At 42.8% G+C, this 16,143-nt stretch overlaps 1 protein-coding gene across 1 annotated transcript in view; it reads right to left on the bottom strand.

The window, feature by feature from the left end:
* Window positions 1-15,829, bottom strand: part of sema3ab (sema domain, immunoglobulin domain (Ig), short basic domain, secreted, (semaphorin) 3Ab) — a 33,625-nt gene extending 17,796 nt beyond the window's left edge. Inside the window, exons 1-4 of the mRNA XM_050073485.1 lie at window positions 14,984-15,829; window positions 5,513-5,673; window positions 4,998-5,060; window positions 836-955 (exon numbers count right to left, since the gene is read on the bottom strand). Coding sequence (XP_049929442.1) covers window positions 836-955; window positions 4,998-5,060; window positions 5,513-5,673; window positions 14,984-15,101 — 462 coding nt within the window. The 5' untranslated portion in view covers window positions 15,102-15,829. The remainder of the gene's footprint in view (window positions 1-835; window positions 956-4,997; window positions 5,061-5,512; window positions 5,674-14,983) is intronic.
* Between the last annotated feature and the right edge of the window lie 314 nt (window positions 15,830-16,143).

Here is a 16,143-nt window from a genome sequence, read left to right on the forward strand (position 1 = left end):
GGGGTGAGGATTCAATGTCGGTATAAAACAGTTAAAAAAAAGTTTTCTTAACAACTGTGAATAACTGCAACCAAGAGAGATCCTTAAGGATACAGTCAAAAATGTGTACACAAAATATTAGGCTGATTGGTCCAGTAGTTGCATGAATAGCTGCGGACAGACAGATATGCACACTCACACACACACATCCAAACATATGAATCCCTCTAGGCTTACGCCTGGCAGAGATGAGCAAAGGATAATAGAGAATTTGAGAGACTGGTGTAGTTAAATATTCCGTTTCCACCGTCATACTCTAAGACGAAAGGATTGTGAATAAAAACAATAAATCCCATCACTCTCTCTGACTCGTTAACCTCGGCCCATCAGATGAATTACACTTCTAGCTTAAGATCTATATACAGTAGATGGCTCTTGTCAGAGATATTTCCCGTCTCTAATTGTCTGTAAATAGCCGTCTAATGAATAGGAAACGCACATTTATAAGTCTGACGTAGTGACATTTGGAGGATAGGAGAGCAATTTCCTTCACTCATACTGAAATGAACACACACACATACACACACAGCGGGCTCCATATTAGAGAGATGAATTGGAAATCCCGCAGACTCTGAAACCCTGTGTGTAATTTTCCACCTCATTTTGCTGAATGAAACCATTTTTATGTACTTAGCAAATCATGAGAGAATGCACTCACACCCGACTACACACGGCGCTTCACAACTTTAAATACTTTACTATGAAATGAAACTCTGGATAGCTTCTAATGCTAAGGTGCATCATAGTGTTTGACAGCAGGGAGAGGGGGTGAGGAAAATGTAACGTGTGCCTGTACCTCTGGTTTCTTGCCCACCTCCAGGTAGGAACACACAGGGTGGAAGGCTCCTGTCCCACACACATAGAGATGGGTCTGGTTGAACGGCTGCAACACCTTGATGAAGTTTGAGCACTCCCTCTGATGGACCAGAGACAGAGGACAAATTAAGCAGGATGAAATATCGACCTTTGACACAAAACTATTAAAGTCACAGTACAGTCTTTAATTCCGTGGTTGTCCAAAAGCTTGTTGTGATAGCAGCTGACATTTAGGTCAGAGAAAAAGTGGTAAAACAGCTGGAAAAATAAACAGGTCAGACCTCACTAAGAGCACAGGTCATAGAGCAAAATCCAATACTCAAACAGAGAGATCTGTAATGATAACAGAGAGCAAATCCTACTGTAATCTACTGTAATTCCCCACAGAATGGCCTCTGGACTGGAACACTGTGCTGAGTAATAATTCTGATATTAATATTATGACCAGACTAAGCTTCATCATCCATGACTCTGTTTTTTTCATACCGCACCCCCACCTCCATCTCCATCTCCACTGACACATACACACACACAAAAACAATGTACAGACACTCATGCACAAACACACACATGCTCCAGTCTTTCTCTCTCTGAACTCAGTGACATCTTTCACTGCAGGCCTCAGAGACTTTATGCACATGAGCTGTGTCATTTCCCATGGAATAATTGTGAAATCCATACAGGAGAGAATTAGACCGTAGAATAACAAAAGAGGCAGTCGACAAACGTCAACCATAATAATCGCACCACACACGAATCACAGTAATGCAGGCCAACGTTGGCTTACTGTTATTTTGTCAGCAGAGAATACAAGTGATATATGTATCATAAATGTAGAAATATAAGAATATTTATCACAAGTATTTTTGTAGTTTATGTATTTCTCAGCTGGAACGACAGTCTTTTCAGATAACTAGGATGTCTATGCAGCAGAAAGAAGCAAATACTTTTGAACGTGGTGCTGTAAGACCAGAGAAAACCGTTTTTACAACACAGGAAAACAGTATGGCGGCTGCTTCCTGTTCACAAATTCTCATATTACAGCCAAACAGAGCACTAAAATATGTTTCTGGAAATGTTTTAGGCAAGAAAAAAGCAATACAGTGACATAATCTTGGTTTATATTTGATCAGCGCTGCCTAGTTTAACCGTTTCATTTGAGAGAGAAAGAGAGGGGCAGGTCTCTCTGTTGATCGGCTTCTATACTCTTTGTGTCTGGGGTGGCAGGTGCACAAAAATGCAGAAGTATGACCTGTAGTTCAAGCAACCAACCCGGTCTCACTTCGAAGTTGTCAAAATCCGGCGCTTGGGCAATGACTTGCAGCGCCAGACACCAACAAAATAGAAACGTTATAGTTTAACAGCGCCCAGTGGCTTAAGGGGCGGCAGGACCAGAATGAAAGTTAAGGCGGTGAAGGGAGTGGTAGTGGATGGGTCCAACATACACCGACTTTCACCTGGGAGAGCGGTGTTTGTGTCCTGCAAGATTCTAAAGCCAAACCGTTATTTTTTCCTTAACCTAACCACGTGCTTTTGTTGTTGAAGGGGGAAAAGAAGTCAATTTGCAGAGTGGTACCGATGTAGGTGATTTAATTTTAAAGAGACTGTATGTACACTGTAAATTTCCTGTGAAAATAATGTATTTTAAAAAAAGACAACGCATGTAACAGGCAGAAGTTGACGTGGTGTCCCAGAACGTCATCAACACACCCAGGGTACCTTCCTTGTCGTATCTGGATGTGGAAAGTCTATAACCATACATCGATATGTGATGAGGTTGGAGTAAGAATGTGTTCAAGCAACAGCGAAAATCTGTTGAATGTTGTAAAACTGGTCATCCAGTGTATCTGAGCTGAGAGATGAGCAGGGAAATCTGGGCGCTGGCAGGATGGAGGGAAGTTTACCACAGTTCATTTACACACACTAACCACATTTTTATGACACAAAGCTGGTTGAAAATCCTCAAAGCATCCCTTTAATTAATAATTTCTTCGTGTGTGTGTGAGAGTGTGTGTGTGTGTGTGTGTGTGTGTGTGTGTGTGTGTGTGTGTGTGTGTGTGTTTGGCACAACAGGCATCTGCATGTGCTGTATGCATTGCTCCGTGCTCCGTGCAGCACGTGCCTGAGCAGAGCTGACCTCAAATAAAACTGAATGTGTCATCACATATTCAAAAAGAGGAAAAAAAAAAGAGAGAGAGAGAGAGAAAAGCACCACAAATTATGCATGACTAAGTTCATCTGGCTTTACTGGGTCATCAGCAGCCTCTGTTTGTGTAAGCTTTTGTTGTCTTTTAAGCAGCTGTCTTTGCCTGGATTTATACGGCCTGTGTGGGTGGAATTATCCGAGTGATGGACATCATTGTTACAAACGATAACACACTACTGTAAGTACAGTATCTGTGTGATCTCTTTGTGTTCTTCGTCGTACGTCTGAGCATTTAGCATGACGATGCAAACAAGGTGACTCAAACCATACAGGTGTGTCCAACATGTCATACCTTACATTAGTGGCTTGTGACAAAAATGAGAAAGTGAGTGCAAGCATTAGACGTGGAGCTAAATGTGCAGCAGGAAGCAAAATAAATATGAATATTAACCCTAAATAGCAAATACTTTTCCCTTACACTGCTTGGTCGACATTTTGTTGAGAGATTTTCATGTTTGGCATTGACTTTGTGCACATTTGTTTGGCTGTGCGATAGCTGCAGCTTTCCTTTCTCTCTTGTGGGTATACAGCCACACATTTCACACCCATCTCTCTCTTTCTTTCCTCTCTGCTTTATCTCCAGAAGTGTTTGCTTACTGTACATCAGGGGGCATCGGCAGACTCACTCTCCATCTCCCTTTAATTCTCACTCTCCTCCGACTCTATAACAGGAAGACCACCCCTCAGGGCACCTTATTCATCCACGCCACAATGTTTACAGAAAACACACAAAGGGCTTCATAGCGCTTCAAATCAGCCACACAGAAGGGCAGGAGGACTTGGACAATGCCCAGGCAGCGAAACCGAGGCACAAACAGCATCGCCAGTGATTTCACATTCCAGCCTCAGGCACTATTGAAGACAGACTTCATAACACACAGCTTGAAGGGAGCAGAGACAACCTCTCAGTGTGTTTACATAGAGTTGCACCACACCACACAAGATGCTCTAAAACTGCACTCGGCCACAAACTGGGGAGATGTGATGCTTGGCTTGTCATGCGAGGGTTGAGTAAGGTAAGGAGAAAAAAGCCCAGGATCTTAACGCCGCAACAGCTCTTTTTTGTTTTGGATACTCAACCCTCGAAGCTCATCGGATTCAATAAAAGATTATTATCCTAAACAAATGGATACGCTGTACAGCTTTAGAAATCCCAGATGATTAAGTGTATAATTTGTTCTCAAATATATTACTGTAGGGCTCAGGGTAAGGATAATGCTTTTATTATGTAGTTTATTAGCTAAAGCGACTGAGTCCTAATTGGCATGGTGGCCACACCAATATACTCTGACTGACTGACACAAGTTTGTCTGATTCAAATGGGGTAAATTACCCGAAGCCGAGCCAATTAGGTGAATCGGAAAATACCTAAAACGAGAGGAATGTACGAACACTGAAATTTAAAAGCACAAATGGAGAAACATGAAAACATTTCGGTCTAATCACGTGGCCCATGATGATCCCTGAATATATGACAGTAGTTATTACTCATGCAGTAATGTTATACCCGTAAGTCGGGCAGAAAGCACAGCAATTTCCAAGGCCTCACTCTATTAAATGAAGTGCCCAGAGGCTTGATGAGTGATTAAGGTCAAATGATGGTCTCAAGCTTGGCTCTGAGATTATGATCAGACTTTATGGTGAGCCAGGCGGTGTGCTGTCCATGTGACAGATTGGATATGTCAACACAATGGAATAAACAAGCTCCAAGATGAAAAAAAAAAAATCTCATGTTGTTTATGATTAAAATACCATGTATATATGTGGAGCGCACATTCTATGTAATCCCAGTGCATCTGTGAGGTTTACTCTGAGACCTGCAGAGTTGCACTTCTTTCACAGCACAAGAGAACAAAGACATTTTCAAAAACATCTGTGGGAGTGGAGGGGCAAAATGCTGACACCCGCTTGCAAGATGGATGGTTTTAGCTCTTACCGAGAGATCTTTTCCTGCCCACTTGCATTCGTCTCTTCTGGTGGGAGAAGCCGGCCAGGGGATCTGCAACACAAACACAGTTCCTGTGCATGTTAGAGATGTTAGAGAAGAATAACCCCCCTCCTCGAATCAATTTAACAGAGTGAGTCGATACAACTACTGCTCGTGTGCACGAATGTGTGTGTATATAAGGGTTGAAGGGGTCACAATGCGATTTGTTATCCACTTTGTTTCAGTTTACTCCATTATTCATCCAGGTGTGCAGAGAGCAGCTAACATGCCTGGCACAGCGTGTGATGGTGTGCGACAGCCCTGGTCTGAAATATTCATGAGGCTCTTTTCTGTAGAAACAGAAAAGAAAGTCCCGAGATACCTGAGCCCCTGACTGGCACTCTGGACGGAGATGCACACTCAAGGCAGATATTAAGTCGGTCAGAAACGCAAACAATCTTAGAGTCATGATAAATGGATAGAAACACCAGACAGACAGACTGAAAATCAAACACTGCCGTTACCTGTGCGTAGTCTCTGCTGATGTTGAGGAGGTTAAAGGAGAAGATGTGGTCCTTGGCTCCCACCACTAGTCTTCCTTTCTCCTCGTCCAACAGGAAGGTGTGGTAAGCCGAGCTGTTGGCCAGGCCTTCAAACGTCACAAGGTTGTTCGACTCCAGCATGTCTGCAGAGAAAAATGGAAAGAAAAGTGATGCTCAGCATAATATGATAATCACTCTGTGAAAATCACAGCAACTGTGGGCAGCGTGGAAGTGGAAGAAAATCCATCAGGTCAACATTTATTTCAATTATTTTATTAAGTTTCCAGGGGTGTTTGAAAGAGACAGCCTTGGTTTTAGAAAGCTTTCAGAATTTCCAACCACTTAGAATTTCTGTGACCACAGATTCACCTCTCCATTCACTCGTCTGCCTGCTCAGTTGAATGTGCACTGAGGATCGCTGCTCTCTGCCGTGACGGTTGTTTTGGCCATGTCCCAACAGACTGGTCCTCTTCTTCTTTTCGTCAAACACTCCCTCAGAGCTTGTTTATGTGTTTTTATTTTTTGTGGTAATGTTGTAGCTTCCCATTCCATTTACAAGGTGATCTCAGGGCTAGAAATTGTACAGCTCGGCCAAGCAAGGCAACTGACAGAACCACTGCCAAGCCAAATTGGACTGGGCAGGTAATGCCAGCACTGGGAGCCAGTGATCAAACTGTCTGCATGGGGAAGTGACCTTGACCAGAGCAGCCAAGCAGAACTTGGTGCACTCGCAGTGGAAAACTGGGAGGAATATGTAATGTCATGCGACTCTGCTAATATTTCATAGTCCAAACTGCTGGATTACTCTAAACCGCATCAGCTATCCGGACACGTTACTATGGGCTACAGCTCACGATTTGCAGTGTAATGCGATGGTCTGCCAAGTCTGGCAAAGAAGCGCCATTTGCTTTCACAGCAGAAAGCCGAACTTGTCACAAACAGACATTGAGGGTCTCATTACCGTAACGACCTCTAAAGGTGGCATTATGACTATGGCATTATCACACCTTTTGTGTAACATGTGCATACACAAACACACATTCATCCTCCGTCCTTCTCACATTTTGTTCTCACCCGCAAAGTCTAACCACACTATGACGCCCTCCCATTGACCACCCACACAAAAGGCTGGAGAGTTATGGAACAGGGGAGAACCGGTTCCTTTGGTGCTCTCTTTCCCCCTCTCTCTCCCTCTCTCTTTCTCCAGGAGTAAATAACAAAAACGTTCATGAATGTTTTAGCAAGGAGAATGCCCCCTCTCTGAAGTGTGTCAGAACCTGAGAGAGTGAGAAGACACAAGCTGGCGCAGAGGCTGGTGTAAGAGAAAAGAAAATTGGAGATGAGGGGGCATCACACTGCTTTTATTCATTCATAAACTTGACTTTGACGAGAATTTTAAACATGAGTTATGGAAGCTGTCCAACAAAAAATATTGGCAACTGTAATCTGAGAAAGTTTGTTTTTTTATTAGAAAATTTAAACTTTAATATTCAGCTGAAGGCCACTATAGTCTCTTGAAAAAAACACAAAAGGCAAAATGAGAAATAGTGACAGATAATAATGACAATAATGGGGGAATTCATTAAAAACAAGATGGGTGAATAATAAAGAAGAATACTTATAGCAGAAAAGCATACTTCATACATTTTATTTATTATTTTGCCTAAATAATTATCAAATAAATATTTTATGTTATAATGTAGCTCAGGTGTTAAAAATGAAGGGCCTTTGGAGGTCTGAGTGATGGCTGCCCTCTAATAGTCAATGACACGTTAGTCGAGCAGAAAGGTCATGGGTTGGCAAGATTTCATTGGTCACTTAGTCGCAGGGGGGGGAAAAAAAAAAAAAAAGTGAAACTATTAGGAGCCACACCTTGTCAAAATAAATCCAAACCTATATGACTGGAACATGTGGGAATTTAATTTGAAAGGACAGACACAGGAAGTGGCCACGCTCAGCAGTCTGATAGGAGTCACCTTACAAACCAGTTACAGCCGACAGATATCTTTCCCGTCTTCCGTAAATATTCAGCCTGATAAATACGGAAAAGTTGATCAGAGCTTTATATATGTCGCACAGACAACAGGCCTACACACTTATAAAAAGCGCCTGGAAGAAGATCAGCTCTGCACTCAGGATTTCAGGTAAATAGCCTACACAATGCAACCTACCACTGCGTTCTTAAAAGCTGGTGCAAAAAAGGAACAAGAGTAGCACCCAGCACTCGACCTCGCATTTTCCAGGTGGTTAAAAACGGCATGATTACCGCCCCTAATTTCCAGGGCTGGTACCTGCGGTTATTCCACAGGCTAGTTAATAACATGTCAGGCAGGCCTGCGGTTATTCCACAGGCTAGTTAATAACATGTCAGGCAGGAAATCCAAAGTGTGGGATCATTGTGAGAAGGTGAAGGACGAACCCAAGGTGATATGTAAACTCATCTTCATTGGTCGACTACAAACATGACGTATCATCTGAAACATGGAAGTAGCTACATGCCCATTAGCCCACAGCGTCATTAACAGGCGGCTCGCTCAGTGTGTGACGTGCACTTGTAGATAAAATATAGGCCTATATTAATGAAGGTTCATTAGTACGGTTTTGTATTTCTCTGTAATGTAGCACAGTGTTAACAATGTTACTGATACTATTCTTTCTCACACCTTCAACTCAAACCATTGTGTTGCCACGCCCAAAATATATATCATTTAATAATTTAATTAAAATTGTAAACATGCAGGTGACTAGTCGACTAATGGCCCTACATGATGACTATTGCGGGCAGCCCTAGTATACCCTGGTAAAAAAAAATCCATTAACAGGAAGTGTAAAATAAAAAGGGTGATGAAATGAATGAAAAAAAAAAGAATTTGAAAAAGGATATATATTAATAGTTGAGGAAACACAGCTGTGGGAGACAAAGGAAAAACAGAGAACAATCCTTGTCATCGTGTAATATTTTGACTCTGCCTTCAGTCAAAAACAAACCTTTTTTTCATGATGTAAATCACACACACACTCATGTGAACGCCGCGCTCTCATGCGCACACACGTGCAGACTACTGTACACACAGGATGGTAATAAACAATGGGTTGACATTGGGTATTTATTGTCATTGTTTTGGTGATTTAGTTGGTTTCCTGTGCCTCGGCGCTGATGGGGACAGATTTAGTCTCCTAAGTATAAACTCACTGCGTTATGTGACCCAGCCAGAGAAGCTGACATCTAAACCTGATTTAATAAGTCCATGAGGATTTTTAAAGTATTCTTAAAGTCATAAAGAACTAGTCTGAAGCCACTCAGATGCATCATGGGACTTGATCCAAACCCAAAAGCTGGTTAAGACATACAGTAACAAGCCAAAGCAGTTTTATCCCTGAACAGTTTAAATTATGATTCAATAAATGCTTCCAGACGTTCACAGTATCAACTTGTATGTACTTTATGTGTCTGTAAATCACAGACACAGTCACAGTACATTACTTTATTTGTATTTTATTGCGAAAATGTTCTTGGAATATTACTAATTTAATTTTCTGCAGGGGTTATTGGGCCACACGTAACACAGCTACTGTCTTAGAGAATGGAAAAAAGCACAAGGTCATAAAAAAGTTGCAGTGAAAGTATTGCTTCTCCCAGTCCAAACCTGCGTCCCAGATATATGCTCCTCTGTAACCTTGGTGATCAATCATCAGCCGATCCACTGTAAGCCCTTCACTGACAGCACAATAACACCCGCCTGCTACCTCTGACCCTCTTTCACCTGCAACAGCGCTGCGTGTGTGTGTGTGTGTGGGAGAGGAAGACGAAGACGGAGAGAAGACATCCTCCACATGTAATATTTTTACTTTTGCTCCACAGATCTAGGGAACACTCAGCTTTGCATATTGTGGCAAATTCTTTCTACCTACCTGACATCCAGCAAGGTAATTACACACATGCACAAATACACACTGATGAGTCAACCTGAGAGGCAAAAAGGAAACATCCCTTCTGGTCCTTAAAATAAACTGACAACAATACAAGCAGTGTGTGTGTGTAATTTGTGTGTGAACAGTTTATCTAAAGGAAATCAGTAAATGCCCACAGAGTGATACACTTGTTTAATAAACAGCGAGGTGTCAGAGAGTTGTAGGGAAACTGCACAGACGTGATGACTGCACTTCACTTCTCCTCAAACCACATCCCTGTGTGAGAGAATGGAGACCAGCATCACCACATCCACCCACCATACACATACACACACGTCTCTGGTTTGTGGAAACTGTCTATGGGAGTAGTGTCCATGGCAACAGACCATTCAACAGAGACTACTGCTAAGTTATTAAAAGCTATTCATCCAGAGACAGATACTCTATGGGTATTGTGTGTGGATCGGTGTGTGTGTGCGTGTGTTTATGGAGCATGCTCCGATGTGTGTTATTGGAAAGAAACAGTATGTTTCCAAGCCACGCTGGAGGTGGTAACCTATGCATGTCTGAACTGGTGTGCCCTCTGGTTAAATATACAATAGGGTGACACCATGTGCACGGATAGAGCAGGTTTTTCTCGAATTTATCCTCCAAGTTTTAAGTTTTTTTGCAAAACGCTCTTACACTGCATGCTCTGTGACAAAGTTTTTACAATGATAAAATTACTTTAAACTTGTGTGTAATGTCATGCTACATAGAACATGCTTGGTGTGTTAAAAGAGATACAGACAGAGAGACGGAGACGTAAAGACAGGTGGATCTGCAAGTGTGTGGCTTGTAACAGGTGTCAGCTGCTGCCCTGCCATATTTTACAAATTTTCTCTTTTACTCTGTTACTGTTGAGGCCTGTTGAGAATCCTGCAAATGCCATTTTTTACCAGCTGTTTGTTGCCTACTTTCTCCTTCACGTCCTTTTCCTTCCCCTACTTCAGTAAAATTTTACTAACTGTGCTCCCTTTCTTTCTGTTTCACTCCCTTCTTCTCTCTCTGTCACCACTTCTATATTCTGTTACAATGAATCTGTGCGTGAAGGACTGAGGAAGCTGAAAAGCGTGAGGGAAAAATGGAAAGCAGGAGAGAAAGAGAGAGTGAGAAGGAGATAAGGGGGCAGATGGAATGGATGCAAAGAATCAACAGTCCCATGTGAGACCGATAAAAATAAACTCTTTTACCCTACATTCTCTTCGTCTTTCTCTCTCTTTCTCTTTCTCCACTGGAGGGCACGGAGAGTGTTATCTAAGTGCTTCCTAAGAAAAAAGGCAGAAACACTTCTTAACAATAACTCATGTGTGGCCGCACCGTATATGTGCGGCTGCTGATGTTTGGCCCTGGTTCAGCAGCTACACTGACGTTCATCCTTCACATGGCTGATTGTGTGATTGCACACTGACAAAACACAACGTATTACTGTGTCACTTTAAGTGTATACAGTCACTGATTCATCCACGCCCGAGGGAAAACACCACAAAGCTTCATCAGTCAAGTAATTTGTTCAGTGTCAAGCAGAAATGCAGGCAAACACCTCCTCAGCCTCTCTCCTGTATCGCAGGCTGGTCTGCAAATTTGTCTGGTTTGAAGTTTAAGGTGATTGCTTTAAATATGAATGAGATAATATACACAAGATGCTTTAATCAGGCAATAAAGTAAGTGTCAAAATTTCTGAGTTACATATCTAAGGCTGGGCAATAACTCAATGTGGTCATGTATCGTCAAATGGTGATGACATGGTCCTACTCTATTATTGATACACAAAATATTTATTGAATTTGATATTTCCATACTAAATATAGTTGAAATATAAAAGTTGTGGCGCAGTTTTGTGTGATGTTTCCTGCATTTTAGTTTGATAATTTTAAAGGTCCAGTGTGTAGGATTTAGGGTGATGTATTGGCAGATATTGAATATAATAAGTATATTTTCTTGAGTGTATAACCACCTGAAAATAAGAATCGTTGTGGTTTTGTTACCTTACAATGATTCCTATATAGGAATCAGGGTCCTTGTCTATGGAGTCCCCCATGTTTCTACAGAAGCCCAGAATGGACAAACCAAACACAGACTCCAGATAAGACCATTTGCGTCGGCCACTGTAGTTATCAGCCCGTCTGCAATGAGCCAATAAGAGTCAGAGAAGCACCAATTTTCGACATGAAACTGTTTTATTCAGTGTTTTTACCGGTTTAAATCACAGGGCTCATTTGTGTTGGACAGAAGGAGACCTCTGCGGATAATCTGGCTCCAACTTAAAATCTCCGTTAAAATGAACTTTGAAGGACCCAGGAGTTCACGCTTGGCACATGGGAGAAGTCTCAGCTAGCAGCAATATGCAGTCCTCACCACTAGATGCCACTAAATCCCACACACTGCTCCTTTAAATGTTTTTTTTTTTTTTTTTTTAAAACATTTGCCTTGTTATAATTTGTATTGCTAATGGCAAATATTGTGCAATTGTTTTCAATCATATTCCCTAGCCCTACATGACACTATACCCGTTTGTCAGCCAACAGCCAGGGGCACTGGAGATAGTGTAAGCAGGCGTATTGAAACAAAGTCAATTTTATCATCATAGTATCTCACTTTGCAGCTGGTACAGATGATGACTAAGTCAAATGACTTACAAAGATTCCTCTTAGAGCCCCAGGAGAAACAAGTCAAACAAAAACTGAACACTGCCAAACAAATCCTGAGCACGCCTCCAGTTGGAGGGGAACAGACTATTCAAAACCCGAGAAAGCCTCCAAACATCCAGCTCTCTCAGTGTATAGGATACCTTCCCATGGCCATTCAGGGCCATTCAGAGTTTATACTGTACACACCCCGGGAAACCCAACTCCGCTCCGAAGATTCTTAACGTGCTTATGGATTAAAGGTCTTTAAGAGAACTTCTCCGTTCTCCAAGTCTGATTAAAAGGCAATCTGAAAACAAGGCTGACACGAAAACAAAGACAGCTGAAAATGACTACTAGAGGAAGAATTTTGTGAACAGCGAAACCACAGAATTACTACTGTTGTTTCAATTTTTCTTGGCTCTTTTCCTCCTCAGTTTGCAAGAGTAAGAATTTTGTTGTGCTGCTCTGAATATATCTGCCCGTGTGTGAGTGCTAGCCGTTGGCTCTGCACGGAAAGGGGTGGACAGGTCGAAGAGAAGGAGAAGGGAAGAGAAGGAGTACTTTTGGCAGTACACACACATCCTATAAAACTAAAGTGCCCCCTCTTCCCTTCCCTGGACAGCAAACAACATGTGCTCTACTTCTCGTGGCCCATAAACTTGCGAAACCATATGGATCTCTGTTTACTCTCCGGAGGATCCACTCACCCTGGGGGTGTCAATCAATCTCATATCAATTCATGTTAAAGTATGTGAAATGACTCAATTCACAGCGCTGTGGTGCGCTGTAAATCCACAGCCCTACTCTATCTCATCATCACCCAGTCACCCAGTTGTTGATACAGTTGGACTTTAGCTGGTGTTTAGGTAGCCATGGGGTACCATTGTGATCTTTCCACCTACTCCACTGCCCTTCTGCCCCTCAACAATCGCTTTCAAAGATCTGTTAGAATCTCCCGGGGTTCAGCGGGAAGTGTGTGTGTTTGTTATGTGTGTGTGTGTGTGTTTGTGGTGGTTGGCCATGGAGGTGTGTATGTATGCTTCAGAGAGTGTTCACTGAGGGGCTCATACTGTGGGGGAGCAGGCTGCACCTCAGGTTCAAGCTCTCGACATAAACACCTCCCTGCTGTGTTCATAAGAGTTAAATCTTCAGTAGAGTCAAAAACAAACTCAAGTGTGTGGAAGCCTGCACCCACACTGACACATTCATTTGGACACACATAGCTTCTCCCACTATTCCCAGTAACCTGTAGGGGTCAGAGTTCCTTCACCTCACAGCCTCGTGTCACTGATCAGGCGTTCCTCGCTCAGGACCGGACAACTTCTCAGGCTGTCTAAGCAGGTACTGCTCTGTAATTCACCACAGTGAATCATCTGATTTCCTCCTCTCCATGAGTAAATCTGCTTCACCTATCACAGGGGTAATAAATAATTTATACGACGATATAAATGATTCATAATGCAATAATCCCACGTCACTTGCCTAATGGGACCTACAGTGGATAATGTTTGATGAAATTCTACAGTATGATATGAATAATATTTCCCCCACGTTCCAGGCATGAAAATTATACCTGCCTGCTTTCCTCCGGCTAGAGCTCCTGAGCCAGATATGGTGCCAAATAATGTCCCCCACCAGCCAGAATGTGAATGAGGTCTAATGGAAATATTGAATGTGACGGCAGCAGCCAAATAACCAAGCTGGCCAGGCTGCTACCTGAAGGCCTGACTTCTAACAGAGATATCACTGCATGGGCGTGTTTCACCAAACTGACAGCATGTTGTTTTAAATGACTGATAAGCTCACAGGTATCATTAGCTAACTACAGATGGCCATGTATTTATGCGTGTGTGTGTGTCTGTGAGCGCATGCTCGTGTGTATAATTATGGATCTCCCAGTGCTGAGCGAGAAATTTTTCTCTTTGGGAAAGCCATCTGCTGAAACAGACCTGCACCATTCATCCTGAGCATAATTACCATGCAGGAAAGAACGGAGCGGAAAAATGACATCCAGGAAAAAAAAGAAAGAAAGAAAGAAAGAAATGAAGAGAGGGATAAATGACGCTCAACTGCCAGGGAGTCCGTGTCTGGCACCACTTTTCATTGCAAAACTGACAACGGCAGTTGATCAACAGAGGGACAGAGAGACAGGAAGAGAGAGTTCATCAGAGACAGACTTCTGTAATAAACAGATCAGTTGTGCCACAGAGATCCATCAGGAAACTGAAGTTTCTTTCCTAAATACCACTAAACTGCTCTCGTCTTGGCATAATAGTACGATTATTCCCATAAATTCCTATTCATTATTCCCAGCTGATTGGTTTACTGAACCAATTTAGTACTATTTTTATAACACTGCCATGAGGTTTCCATGAGAACAACACATATTTGCTTTTGTTTCTAGCTAAAGTGAATATAATGGATCATAAATGCTAAATTTGGAAGCGCTATCTGCATGACTATATCACATGGGAACTTGCTTTAGAGACATGCAGATGATCTAACACCATATAAATCTGTTTTCTGACTAAAGCCATAACAGATGAGATATGCATTATCCACCACACCAGAACATACATCTTATCAGCCAAAAGGCTCAACATGCCTTTTAAAAAATCTGCTTGTTTCAAGTAAGTTTACTTTGCTTTTTTTCCAGGTAATCAGAGAAGAAGCATCTTTCTGCCTCACAGGGACATCTAGGATCTCACAGTTACTGCAACTTCTGTAGACAAGCTTTTCTGGTCACTTCATCGGCACACCACATGTGGTTTGCGGATTTAAATCTATGTGATTGAATGGCAAGGCAGCTAACTCAGATAAAACATTTAGACATAACCATCTGTGACTGAATGCACAAATGCAAGTAACTCACCTTTATAGGAGAGTTTTAGCCGGGGGACGTTGTTCTTGGTCTGTTGGGCTCCGCTGCCCTCCGTCCTGAGCAGAACCACCCCACACAGCAGCATAATGCTGCCCCAGAGAGAGCCCATGGTCCTGGGGCAATAGAGGCCAGAGAGGTCCTTTAAATACACGCCTCCAGCGCGGTCTCAGTCTCAGATCTGGTGTAGTAGAAGAAATGTTCCTGTTGTCCACGGATTATGAATAAATGCTGTCGCTTCAGTCCAGACTGGCTCTCAGCAGGTCTCGTCCCCTGCCAAATCAAAAACCCTTTCCTGTTCCAGGGGTCAAAAGCCAAAATTAGAGTCCAACTCCAGGGGAGACAGAACCTGCAAAGCAGAGTCGGGGGGTTACGGGTCAATGTCACTGCAAGTGAGTCTCTCACACCAGCAAGTCCCGAGGTAAACTTAACCAAACTATGCACAACGAGAAGATCTTCACTATACTAAATGCGAGGAAGAGCGAGAGGATCTGGGTACGACTGCCATAGTTTTCTGTCCCGGTACCTAACCAGCATGCAGCTCTGTCTAAACAGCCATCCACGTTGTCGCTGAGTCTCTACCTTTAGCTAAAGAGAGAAAAACAGGTCCAGTTTGTTTCAGCTGTTAATCCAGTCTGCTTGGTAAGCACAATCTGCACTGACTCCCTCTCTCCCTCTTTCACTCTGTTTTACTAGCTACCTCTCTCTCTACTTAACACTGCTCTGGACTAGTTCAGCCCCACTCAGCGCAGCTCTGCCCTGTCCCCACAGCACAAGGCACACAGTGCAACTGAGAACAGCTGAGGCAGACGGCATAGTCAGAGTGAGTGTGTGTGTGTGTGTGTGTGTGTGTGTGTGTGTGTGAGAGAGAGAGAGAGAGAGAGAGAGAGAGAGAGAGGGAGGAGAGGAGAGGAGAGAGTGCGGTGTAGGTGGGAGAGAGGGTGAGAGAGAACATAGAAAGCATGAGAGAAAAGAAAACAGTGAAAGCAAAAGTGGTAGGAGAGGAGAGGTTAGGGCATGGCAGGAGGTTAGGAAGAGTATGGAAACAGGAAAACAGTGGAACATGAAAGCAGAACACTCCGAGGAAACACATTCTTAGTGGAAATGTTTGGATGAAGCTTTTCAGTAGTAAAGATGAGACTCTAAAGCAGGAG

This window comes from Epinephelus moara, chromosome 20, assembly GCF_006386435.1.
Source record: "Epinephelus moara isolate mb chromosome 20, YSFRI_EMoa_1.0, whole genome shotgun sequence".
Lineage (NCBI taxonomy): Eukaryota > Metazoa > Chordata > Actinopteri > Perciformes > Serranidae > Epinephelus > Epinephelus moara.